The 13652-nt window shown below is 38.9% G+C and overlaps 1 protein-coding gene across 3 annotated transcripts in view; it reads left to right on the top strand.

The window, feature by feature from the left end:
• LOC133629791 (aspartyl/asparaginyl beta-hydroxylase-like) overlaps positions 1-13652 on the top strand; it is a 48194-nt gene that overhangs the window by 15098 nt on the left and 19444 nt on the right. Inside the window, exons 6-9 of one of the 3 annotated variants that reach the window (XM_062020789.1) lie at positions 8635-8682; positions 10190-10327; positions 10404-10439; positions 10538-10582. In XM_062020789.1, the coding sequence (XP_061876773.1) occupies positions 8635-8682; positions 10190-10327; positions 10404-10439; positions 10538-10582 (267 nt within the window). Of the gene's footprint in view, positions 1-5986; positions 6035-6120; positions 6166-6336; positions 7597-8634; positions 8683-10189; positions 10328-10403; positions 10440-10537; positions 10583-13652 lie in introns of those variants that run through there. The other 2 variants (XM_062020790.1, XM_062020791.1) reach the window with 2 other exon arrangements.

Here is a 13652-nt window from a genome sequence, read left to right on the forward strand (position 1 = left end):
CGGTACGTACCTCGGTTTAGAGGTCACGGTTCGGTTCATTTTCGGTACAGTAAGAAAACAACAAAATATACATTTTGTGGTTATTTATTTACCAAATTTGTAAACAATGTCTTTATCCTTTTAACATTGGGAACCCTATAATAATTCTGCCTAAAAATAGAAATAGCTCTGTGTGTGATGGATGTGAGCCACCACTAGGCTGATCAGTGCAACAGTAGGCAGTCATGAATGCTAAGGATAATAATAACATACATAATAAACACACAGGGTCTATTGCCAGGGTTAATGTGGTCAATATATATAAAATAAAATCTAAATAAGATAAGGCTCAGAATGGTTTCTTAACAAAACCTTTCTACATATAAAGAGCTTTTTTTTATTGATTGATTGAGACTTTTATTAGTAGATTGCACAGTACAGTACATATTCTGTACAATTGACCACTAAATGGTAACACCCAAATACGTTTTTCAACTTGTTTAAGTCGGGGTCCACGTCAATATGGTCTTAAATGTGCTGCTATAAACGGCATTTGTTATTGCTTTAGCCCTGCCTGACTCGCCGAGGAGAGGCTGCTTGAATGCGGTGTTTGCACGACGCTTGTATTTCTCTTCGTTGAAGCGATGTTCACTTGGGGGTGGTGCTGCTTAAAATGGGTTAGCATGTTTGACGTGTTGGCAGAAGCATACCCTACTGTTGCTGAACAATGTCGGCAAACCGCTTTCGCTTTTTCCACCTCTCGTCCTCTATTGTTGTATCGCACCGCAAAGCCAAAGTGTTCCCAAACGAGGCAGGAGGGTCGTCCAGCTCTGGCTTTTACATTTTGTCGTAGTCCGGTCGCTGCTAGGATGCCGTGTGTTGTGCCTCGGTGTGCATTGTTTACACGACGTGCGGTGCGCTACTTAATATGTCCGTGTGGAAACTCGTTCGGTACACCTCCGAACCGAACCGAAACCCCCGTACCGAAACGGTTCAATACAAATACACGTACCATTACACCCTTATTATTTACATACCTTAATTGTTTCCAAATGGTGTCTGTAACACTGCAGTAGAATGCCTGATTAAACAAAACAGAAGTCATCATCATGGACCCACTAGCTGCAGAAGAAGCTAGCTCTCCAAAACAGACTCAATAACTCCATAGTGACGTTTTGGTGAACTTACTGAGGAATTTGTGAAAGTGAAATAATACAAAAAGAATGCCGTCGTAAATTAATAATACCAACAGACACTCGTAAATGCGTTAGCATATTAGCTAATGCTATGACACTAGCTAGCGTCGTAACATTACGATAGCATGTGCAAATATGCATGAAAACACTCCTACAGACGTCACACATGGGACGGTTTAGTAAGTAAGGTTTGTTTTAGTTATATTTTAAAACTTACAAACGCTGCTTGTAATGATGAATGACGAATCCATACGAGTAGAAACGCTACGGACAGCTTGAAGACTGAACGGCACTCCACTTCAGGTTGAAGGACCCTTGTCCAAAACATGGCACCGTAGCACAAACAATAAAACACTTTCTCCGTGTATTTGCCTGTTTAAAAAAATCTATTTTTATTATGGCCGTCAGCGACGAAAATTAGTCGCACCGTTTTATAAGCGACAGAGTTCGAAGTGTAGAAAAAAAGTAGCGACTTATAGTCTGAAATTTACGGTAGTCATAATATATAATAATCACACAAGTATTCCTTTAAAACTCAACTAACTTTGATTTCTCATCAGTTTTTGTTGACCAATGTAATTTGAAGGTCAATCGATTCTGATTCTTGGGGTGACGATTCAATTCAGAATCGATTTTCGATTCAACAATTGAAATTCTCGCAATTTGTTATTTGGTATAACAATTACAAGAAAAACTTTTTGCTTAACGTTTCAAAAGCTGACGAATAAGCGTAGCAGCTAAGAACATGTTTTTGAAGATCCATTTTTTTAAAATTATGAATTGATTTAGAATCAAAATAATAAAAATCGCGATTTGGACGTGAATTATTAGGACCCAAAACACAAATTGACTCTCTATGGCTGTTGGCTAAAATTGCTCTTGAACATATTGAAGTGCAGTTTTTTTACTCCAGTTAGAAAAACTGGGTCAGGCTTTTTCGTGTTGGTTTTTTTTTTGCCATCACTTTCCAAGAAATTTGGCATACTTGCTCGTTCGTCCGTATTGATTGGCTCATCTTGCTCGTTTGAAGCCAAAATATTCCCTCACAGGTATATTTGGCTTTGCAATCATTTTTTTTTCCTTCCAATTTTTGTTACCTCGCAGGGCTTCTCACTAACCAGCAAGGCCCTATTTCCGTGCATCCTTTGTGTGTGAGCTAGTGTTTTGGATTTTTTCCTATTCAATAAAGAAATGTCGGGAGAAAGCTACAGTATTTTAAGTATTTATTTGGGATCTGAAATAACATCAGTTTACAGAGGACTAACGCTACGCTGCTAACAGAAAGAAGAACGAAGAAGCAAGAGAGAGAGAGACAAAAATCTTCCAGATCTTTAAAGGGAGGGGTTGGCGAAGTCTCCCCTCCTTGTGTTGGAGAATAATCAAAACAGACTTTATCTGACTGTGATATTAGCAAAAACAGGAAGGTCATGATATTCAGTGTTTCCCACACATTCATTTATTTGTGGTGGCCCGCCACGAAAGAATTACGTCCGCCACAAATAATTTTTTAAATTTATTTATTTATTTATTTATTTTTTGTCCTGTCCAGCTTCTCAGGCAAATCATATAGTTGATGTAGATGCCCATATAGGCTGTTCAGATTTACTTTACAAAAGAGAAGTGTAGGATACTTCTCTTGTTGCCTTATTTGAATTTGACCACTACTGTTTTCTGTTTATTTGTTACAGACTGTGGCAGGACACCTCTGCCTCTGTTTCACTTTATGTTGCTGGTAAATAATATGGTTGTAGTAGTAGGCTAAAGTTAAATTATTTAGTATGCACTAATTAAAGGGGCAGAGCTTTAAGAGACATTTTAGCTTTTATATTTTATAAGATATATTTTTTGTAAGAACCACAATTAATAAATATATTTCAGTGAATAACTTATTGTTCAAATCTGTATATAAATATGTACATAAAGTGTTGTAATTATATTGTAAGATGGATGGATGGATGGACGTTTAAAACAAAACTGTTATTATTAATTAGTAAGTATACATTTTTTGATCCTTTTTAGAGAAAATCATATCATTGTAGTCAATTATGCAAATTACTCGATGATGTCATGGTGACCACGCCCCCACCGCCACAGGTATCTTGGCAGTTTATGGGAAACACTGATATTAAACATGAAAAAGGCAGTATCAATCACAAAATAAACCCATTCGGAGAGTAACCTTTGACCAAAATACAAATGCAATATAAATTAGTGGTCTTCCAACATGCTCTGGGATGTGTGGAGGTTTAGGGTGTAAAAAGAACAGAGTAGAGCCATCTCCGCTGGGCTCCAGTAATTTAGTAGGGCTATGAATGTGTCTTATCTTAAGACAAAGAACAGGCTAATGCAGTGAGGAGAAGCATTACAACATAATTCACATGTGGATTGTTACTTCGACTAAAATTGTTAGACAAGAAATTACTAAAATATTCACTTTGTCACAACATTGACTGTCCCGCCTCCGCCCACTGAGACAAATATTGTGGATGACTGATGTTTTGAAAATGTTCATGTTCAATAAAGAAGTTCCAGAGAAAACTAAGATCTTTTTAAGTGTTTATTTGAGATCCCAAATATCATCAGATTACTAAGAAGAAACTTCACGCTGCTACGGACAGGAAGAAAGAGCGAGTGAGAGAGAGTGACAAAGAACTCTTTCCAGAACTTGTAGATTTTGGGAATGAGAGGGGAAGGGTTTGGGCAAAATTGTGCTGTTTCCTGGGAGGAGGAGGGAGAAGAAGATGGGTGGATTTGGAGCGTAACCCTTTGACCAAAATACATCATAAATTAGTGATCAAATGTTCACAGTGAATGTGGGTGTTTGGAGATATTCCCAACAAGCCCCAAGAATGCATAAAGGGTCATAAAAATGTCTTATCTTAGGACAGTTAATTATTCTATTTAATAAACGTGCTCAGGTTTTTGCGAGCGATGAACCGATGAACCCTCCTGTACCATGTGTGAAAAGAAAACAAAAACACACAAACATGGCAATTTGTCAATGGCGGCAAAATTATCGAGTTCATTTGATGTATTGGAGATATTCCCAACAAGCCCCAAGGATGCGTAAAGGGTCATAAAAATGTCTTATCTTAGGACAAAAACACTAACCAATGTAGTGAAGACAAAGCGTACACTCTTAGACTCAAGTTGTGGTCTTAGATGAGAGATTACTTGAATATACATTTTGCCATTATGCTTACAGGAGGATTGACTCAGTTCATTTAATTATTCTATTTAATGAAGGTGCTCAGGTGTTGCGAGCAATGCACAGAGTGAACCCTCCTGTACCGCGTGTGAAAGCGAGCGACAAAGAAAACAAAAACACACGAACATGGCAATTTGTCAATGGCGGCAAAATTATCGAGTTCATTTGACGTATTGGAGATATTCCCAACAAGCCCCAAGAATGCGTAAAGGGTCATAAAAATGTCTTATCTTAGGACTAAAAAACAGACCAATGTAGTGAAGACAAAGCCGCACATACAAAGACTTAGACTCAAGTTGTGGTCTTAGATGAGAGATTACTAGAATATTAATTTTGCCGTTATGCTTACAGGAGGATTGACTCAGTTCATTTAATTATTCTATTTAATAAAGGTGCTCAGGTGTTGCGAGTGATTCAAAGAGTGAACCCTCCTATACCGGGTGTGAGAGCGAGCGACAAAGAAAACGAAAACACACGAACATGGCAATTTATCAATGGCGGCAAAATTAGGTAAGTCTTCATTGTCATTGCACAAGTGCAACAAAACTTTGTTTTCAGCACAAACCAGTTCAAGATTAGACAAACAAACAGTGTACAGGGTTACAGTACAGGAACGCTAATTGGTCGTCACAAGGCGCCCCGTAAAAGATAGGAAAAAGGTCAACGTTGGGGGAGGATGAGTAAAAAAATACAATCTAGACTGGGCTCTGTTAGGGGGCCCTGTCTGGAGTGGGGGAAAAAACTGCATAGCAAAGCACATATACATACCGTATTTTTCGGAGTATAAGTCGCTCCTGAGTATAAGTCGCACCAGCCGAAAATGCATAATAAAGAAGGAAAAAAACATATAAGTCGCTATTTTTGGGGAAATGTATTTGATAAAACCCAACACCAAGAATAGACATTTGAAAGGCAAATAAAGAATAATGAACAACAGGCTGAATAAGTGTACGTTGTATGAGGCATAAATAACCAACTTAGAACGTGCCTTGTATGTTAACGTAACATATTATGGTAAGAGTCATTCAAATAACTATAACATATAGAACATGCTATACGTTTACCAAACAATCTGTCACTCCTAATCGCTAAATCCCATGAAATCTTATACGTCTAGTCTCTTACGTGAATGAGCTAAATAATATTATTTGATATTTTACGGTAATGTGTTAATAATTTCACACATAAGTCGCACCCCCGGCCAAACTATGAAAAAAACTGCGACTTATAGTCCGAAAAATACGGTATTACAACATACAACTCGAGACTTGCAACAGAGGGCAGAGAGTGGGGGCTACGGTGGCAGGCTGCAGCTCTTCAGGCGCTGCCCAGCCGTCCATCACTTCTAAGGGATTTGCGTCAAGAGCGTTGGATGGGGGGTTGGGTACGTGTGTGTGGCATATATTTTTTGTGGATGCATGTGTGTGTTGCAGCCGCCAGTCGGTCCAAAGTCAACAACAACAGGTTATCGAGTTCATTCGATGTATTGACTATCGGCCCAGGCCTACTGTCAAGCATGTTTGTTGCCGTGGTAACAACGGACATCATCGATGGCTAATATAAAATACTTGATATGTGTGTTTGTGTCTGGGTGTGTGTGAAGCGCTCCGAGAACTGGACGAGGATCCTGATGAGATAGAAGTGACTGAAGGTAGCGTTCGGATCTACACGTGACATTTCTAATAGGTAGATGTGGTGTTGAACATCTTGTTTCCCAACCCCCGTGTGGCGTCTCAGACGAGATTCCAGAAGAAACGACTCCTACGAAGGACAAGACCCGAGGTAAAAAAAACAACAACCTCTGCCTGCACCTGGTGTGAACGCACGACTTTGTTTTCGGTATGATCGTCATGCTAACCGTGTGTCGCCGCATCCCTCTGGCTAACCCTCGCCGGGTTTGCGTGTGCTCCCTCGCCTACTCAGTGGATGACTGCGGATCTATTCCAACTGCAGAACCTCCCGTCCGAGACGCCGTGTTGCGCGCCGCGCTGCAAGAAGAACTGATCAGCGAGAAGCTGGAAGCCAAGAGGATCGCTCGCCTCGCTCTGGCCGAGATCAAAACCCACCTCTCGGAGAAAGACCAAAAGTGGGAGACCACCTGGGAACTGAAGATGAGGAGCCTGGAGCTCACAGAGGAGCAACTCAAGCTGGAGAGGGAGAGGATAGGGGTGGAGAAGGAGAGGATGCAGGTGCAGCAAAAGAGGATGGAGGTGGAAAGGGAGAGGATGGAGGTGGAGAGGGAGAGGTTGGAGAGGGCTGGGAGGGAGAAAGAAAGGGTGGAGAAGGAAAGGATGGAGCGGGAGAAGGCTGAGAAAGGTAGGATGGAACAGGAGAAGGCGGAGAGGGAAAGGATGGACAAAGAGAAGGCTCAGAGAGACAGGATGGAGAAGGAGAAGGCGGAGAAAGAGAGGACGGAGCAGGAGAGACTTGTTTCGCACAAAGCCAAGGAAGAGCAGGAGCGCCTTGAAAAGATGGAGAGGGAGCGCTCGGTGCGGGAACGAGAGAAGGCCGCAAAGGACAGAGAAGAGAGAGAGAGACTGGCCAGGGAGAAGATGGAGGAGGAGAAGAAGGAAAGGGACAGAGTAGCCCGGGAGACGGAGCGGCTCCAAAAAGAACAGCTGGCCAAAGAGCGGGAAAGGCTGGAGAGTGAAAAGCTGGAGAGTGAAAAGCTGGAGCGAGAGCGCGTGGCCAGGGAGAAAGCCGAGAGGGACAGACAAGAAAGAGAGAGAGCGGAGAAAGAACGTCTCGTCAGGGAGAGAGCCAGGCTGGCTCAGGAGAAGGCCGCCCGGGACAAGACGGAGGCGGAGCGGCTGCACGCCACCAAGACGGACCTGAAGAGACAAGAGGAGAGGAAAGCGAACAGTAGCCAGGCGGCAGCGGAGGAGAAACCCCAGCGGGCGAGCGTGGCCGCAGTTAGAAAGGAGAAGAGCGGCGCCGGGGACAAGATGGCGGCCGGCGTGAGGAAGAAGTAGTTTAGGACACTTCATGAGCTCAGGTTGCGGCCTAAAGCTTGAACTGGTACTTATTTTTGTCTCCAGTGAAGTAATGATCAGACATTTGATTTGTGTTGCGTTGTAATCTTCTCACATGTGAATAAGTGCACTGTGAGCTCCTCCCACATCTCCTTTTATGGACGCGGCCTCCATTATTTCCATAAAATAAACCTTGCCCTGCCAATGCTGCAGTCTTCTTTTTCTGTCCTGCTGGGTATAAATAAGTCATAACCATATCAATATTGTAATGTTTCTGTTGTTAAATGAATTCACTATTACTGAGCTCCCGTCTAATATTAGACATGACACAAATTGGCTAACACAAAACGAAGATGTGACTCTCAAAATGTGTCTGGGCCCATCTTAGGCAACTTGATGTACAAGATTCCTGAGCACAAGATGACGCATTTTAGTAACAAGACTGAAAGTAACAGGAGTGACTTTTTAGCATAGAATTAGCAAATACAAAAAATATATAGACTCAAGGCAATTGTTGAAATTAAACGCATTAAAGTGATTCAGCAAATGTATTATAAAATAAAATTAAATATATCTAAAAAATATATATATATATAAAATATAAGTAATTTAGATAACAGGACTTTGCTGAGATTTAAACCCTCAGTCGTACTTGAAATATCAATTATACAGAAAAGTAAATGAATTATGTTACTTTTGTTCTTCTCGTGGCATGCAGAGGACGTGAATGATGCAACTTCCCGTGGACCATGTGACTTGTGGAATATTCCGGCATTATTAAGAGGGGCTAATATGTTGGGCTAACAGGACTGAGTTTAAAAACAACATGGACATGACTGGGGTGTGGATTTTTACTTTGGAAAATAAAATAAACTGAAACTTTATTTGGGGTAAGGTGTAATACAAATATTTTAATTTCATCTTTTAAATTGCATTTATGAAACATGCAATCAGATCAACATGCAGGACACTTTAATGAATAAAACATGCATTTTACAGTTCATTTCATTAGGCATTAATACACAAATGGCACCGATTCGGTTTATTTTGACCTACACAGGATTGGGTTTAGCATATTTATTACACAAAATGTATCAAAGTGGGTGCAGCATTTTTAAATGTTTCCGTTTGGACACGACTGCCATAAGTTCTGTTATGTTAGCCGTGATTACTGTGAACCACCTCAGTGTCATGTGAGACTGCACATCATTCTCGAGTCACATGTGTAGTTTTTTTTGTTTTTGTTTTTCAAACTTGTTCTACTGTCACCTCCAACCAGGCCTGAAAGAGACACCAAGCATGAGACTCTCACCTGAACACAAAGAAGGTGAGTCTGGGATGGCAGGGGTTGTGCCCGCCTGACCAGAACTGGTCAAAAAGTGTGCAATAAATTAGGGCTGCAAGGATGATTTTTTTAAAACAAATATTACATATATAAGTGAAGGGAACATCTATAAAACCAACTATTTCTTTGATCAGAGAAATGTCCAAGTCACAGCAGTCTGTTGACTTCTTGTTTTTCTGAGAATTTACAATTTCTGTGATTTCACTTTCATGAACGGGAGAAATAAAATACGATTCTAAGTTGCTTTGAATGGTTTGTTCATTAAATTTGACACTGTTTTCGGGTTGTACAATTTCATTTGCTAAATTGTGTCCAACATTCACAAAGAAGGTGTTAAAAGCATCCGTTATTTCCTTAGGGTCATTTATAGTTTGATTATTTTCTATGAAATAGCTTGGATGTTCCTTATTTGTCATGTTTTTTTTTCATGATACCATTTAAAACTTGCCACGTACCCTGGATGCTATTTTTATGTTGTTCTAATAGGTTACAGAAATGTTCTTTTTACTACCTTTTTTTATAAGGTAGTATATAAAAGGTTATAGAAGGTAAAAGAAAAAATATAAACGGTAAATAGAAGGTATTATGAATGCATTTGAGGTTAAAAAAAATGTTGAAGGAAATGGAAGGTAAAATAAGTCAATAAAAGCTTGAACAAGGTAAATATAGTAAATAAAAGGTAAAATAAGAAATATACAAGGTAAATAGGTAAAGGTAGTAAATAAAAGGTTTTAGAAGGTGAAAAGGAATATAAAGGGTAACTAGAAGGTTATAGGAATGCATTTGAGGTTAAAAAAAAGCTAAAGTGAAATGGAAGGTAAAACAAGGTAAATTAGGAGGTAAAAGAAGAAAAATATAGAAGGTAAAATGAGTAAATGAAAGGTAGAACAAGGTAAATAGAAGGTAAAAGACGTAAATAAAAAGCAAATTGGAGGTAAAATGTAAATAAAGGGTAAAAGAAGGAATATACAAGGGAAAACAGGTTAAGTAGAAGATAAACAGTTACCGGTAAATACAAAGGTATGTAAATAAAAGGTAATGGAATGGATAAAGACAGTCCAAAAAAGGTAAAATAAGTTAAATAGAAGTACCTTGTGCAAAATGTGTTATTACAATTTTTTTTTTTTTTTTCATTACATTTTACTTCTGTTACTGTATGTAAAAACCTGCACTGCAACCATAGAACTTCCCCAATGTGGGATGAATAAAAGTCTATCCATCTAATCGATACATTACTGGATTACTAACATAATGAAATATCTGCAGCCCTACAATAAATTATTTTTGGCATCTCCCGACGGGGGCACACCTGCTTTTTATCATCCCCCCTTAATGAGGATGAATAGTCGACACCGCCATATTGTTCTTTCTTTGTTTGGGGTCATATTTTTTTGCAACTGGGATGACAGAGAAGACGTGTGCGTTTGCTGTTGTGTTACCAGAGCGGTCCTAAACCCGTAAGCGTGTTCTCAACTTTGTCTTCCACTAGAAACTGCAAGGGAGACGTCGACCAATCAGCAAGCTGCAAAGCCACAAAGAGAGGAGTCGAGGGAGGCTGAGAGGCCTGCAGAGATGACGCCTACAGAGGAGACACCTTCAGAGGAGACACCTTCAGAAGAAATGCCAAGTGTGTGCTGGAACAAAACAAGTGTATTTGTTTGTGTAAATGCATATCTTGACACCATTGTGTTTTTCTTGGTCAGTCTCTGAATCTGAGGACGTGGACTCTGAAATCCAAGGTGTGCTCACATTGTGCAAGTAGCAAAACATAACGTGTTTTTTCATTCGATCCTGTCCTCTTTCCCCCTGCTTTGTGCATGTGTGTGTGTGTACCCAGCTCCCGTCCCTCTGCCTGCATTTGTGGAAGACGACTTTGTAGCAGGTCAGTCCAACGGCAAACATTAATAATCCTTTACATCAGTCTTTCTTAACCATAGGTCCGGGGCTTAGTGTTGGGCTGCGAGCACCCCCTAGAAGGGCGACAAAAAAGATCTGTTGGTGGGGCGGCATAGCTCAGTTGGTAGTGTGGCCGTGCCAGCAACTTGAGGGTTCCAGGTTCGATCCCCGCTTCCGCCATCCGAGTCACTGCGTTGTGTCCTTGGGCAAGACACTTTAACCACCTGCTACCAGTGCCACCCACACTGGTTTAAATGTAACTTAGATATTGTGTTTCACTATGTAAATAATGATAAATAAATGATAAATGGGTTATACTTGTATAGCGCTTTTCTACCTTCAAGGTACTCAAAGCGCTTTGACAGTATTTCCCCATTCACCCATTCACACACACATTCACACACTGATGGAGGGAGCTGCCATGCAAGGCGCTATCAGGAGCAAGGGTGAAGTGTCTTGCCCAAGGACACAACGGGCGTGACTAGGATGGTAGAAGGTGGGGATTGAACCCCAGTAACCAGCAACCCTCCGATTGCTGGCACGGCCACTCTACCAACTTCGCCACGCCGTAAAGCGCTTTGAGTCACTAGAGAAAAGCGCTATATAAATATAATTCACTTCACTTCTCAGCTGTGGTCCGTACATACTTGACAACCTTCAAACCTCCGAATTCGGGAGATTGTGGGGGGGCGTTAAGGGGGAGGAGTATATTTATAGTTAGAATTCACTGAAAGTCAAGTATTTCTTATATATATATATATATATATATATATATATATATATATATATATATATATATATATATATATATATATATATATATATATAAAAGAAATACTTGACTTTCAGTGAATTCTAGCTATATATATATATGTATATTTATTTTATTATATATATATATATATATATTTTTTTTTTTTTCTAAATATATACATATATATATATAAATAAAACAAATACTTGAATTTCAGTGTTCATTTTTTTACACATATACACACACATAACACTCCTCTACTCATTGTTGTATTTACTCATTGTTGTATTTGAAAGTGCAATGCTTTGCAGCCAGTACCGCTGTCCGTAGTGGCCACAGCAGTACTCGGTTGTAATTCACTTTTCCACCACTTGTGGCAGTAATGACAATATCAAACAAACAGAAGTAGTCTGGAGCTGAACTCAGGGAAGTTTCTCAAGCGCAAAAATGATGACTAAGGTGGTGAAAGCTGTGTTTTTATTAGCATTTTAATTTAATTGATAGTTTATTTAACCTTTTAAAGCCTATATTTGTAATTGGAGCTTTTTTTTTTTTTTTTTTTAAATCAATTTCCATACATGACTTTCATTTTGTATCATATTTGACATATCCGTTCACACAATATTATTTTTTTATGTTATTTCTATAACAAAATAAAGAATAATGCAATACACAGAAATATGTATAATTTTATTTCCAAACATTAAAAGAACATTTATCCTCATCGTCTTTCCCTAGTTGCTCCAAATCACTTGAATTGAAATTATCTACCTATTTTTAGTGAAGTGAATTATATTCATATAGCGCTTTCCACTAGAGACTTAAAGCGCTTTACATAGTGAAACCCATTACTTACATATTTACGCTACGTTTAAACCATTCTGGGTGGCACTGGGAACAGGTGGGTAAAGTGTTTTGCCCAAAGACACAACGGCAGTGATTAGAATGGCAGAAGATGGGATCGAACCTGGCACCCGCAAGTTGCTGGCTTGGCCGCTATACTAACCGAGTAATGACGCCCCCAAAGCATCCAAAAATCTAAAAAACATCAATATGTATTTTTTTTATTATGATACATTTTCTTCTCTCATAAAAATAATTTGTTATCGTAGTACACACTGAGTGATAACCACAAAATAATACAGCAAATTGGATATGTACCCCGTAAGGGACAAGCGGTAGAAAATGGATGAAAATTGGATAAGTATATTTTATCTCTAATCATACCATATTCTGTAATATAAACACATTTGTTTATTTGAAAAATCTAAAGGCTGTATGTTGCCTGATGGTATTTATAATGCATGAAATGCAATAGAATGCCAATTGACTAATTTAGAGTTACATTACGTATACACCTGCTGTTTCAAATTTGATACACACCATTTTAACACATTTTTAGTATTAAATATATTGTGAAATATTACGTTATTTCACATTGCATCAACGGATTACTGTTCATATAGATGTGTCATTAAAATATTGTTTTCTTACTTTATCCTTTTCAAATTTGTCAATGTTCCTCTTCAAAAATCAGGTGTCTCTCGTTTCTTCTTTGTGGCAATCTTGCAGGATAACTGGACAACCCTCTAATTAGTCAATTACCGCCCTCATGTGGATTATACGTTGAATGCATGTATCTGATGTGATACGTCAGCTTTTTTAGAATAAACACAAATTACACTGATGATGTAGAGAGCTCAAAAACGTATGTATCACCTATGATACGTTTGCCGTTATAGGGTTAAGAAACATTTTCATTATTAATGTAGTTTATTTCAAAAGACTTTATGTTGCTCGATGGTATTTCTAATGCATGAAATGCAATAAAATGCCAATTGACTAATTTAGAGTTACATATCTACCTGCTGTTTCAAATTTGATACACACATTTTCAACGCAGTTTTACTATAAAATATATTATGAAATATTACGTAATTTCGCGGATTACTGTTCATACTAATGTGGGAAAAAAAAAAATTACACTGATGATGGAGAGGGCTCAAAAACGTATGGATGACTTATGATACGTTTGCCATTAAAGGGTTAAGAAACATACAGTACTGAAAACATGTTCTATATTCTAGTTTCTTCAAAATAGCCACCCTTTGCTCTGATTACTGCTTTGCACACTCTTGGCATTCTCTTGATGAGCTTCAAGAGGTAGTCAACTGAAATGGTTTTCACTTCACAAGTGTGCTTGAAGCTCATCGAGAGAATGCCAAGAGTGTGCAAAGCAGTAATCAGAGCAAAGTGTGGCGATTTTGAAGAAACTAGAATATAAAACATGTTTTCACTTATT

Source organism: Entelurus aequoreus, linkage group LG15 (assembly GCF_033978785.1).
Source record: "Entelurus aequoreus isolate RoL-2023_Sb linkage group LG15, RoL_Eaeq_v1.1, whole genome shotgun sequence".
Taxonomy (NCBI): domain Eukaryota; kingdom Metazoa; phylum Chordata; class Actinopteri; order Syngnathiformes; family Syngnathidae; genus Entelurus; species Entelurus aequoreus.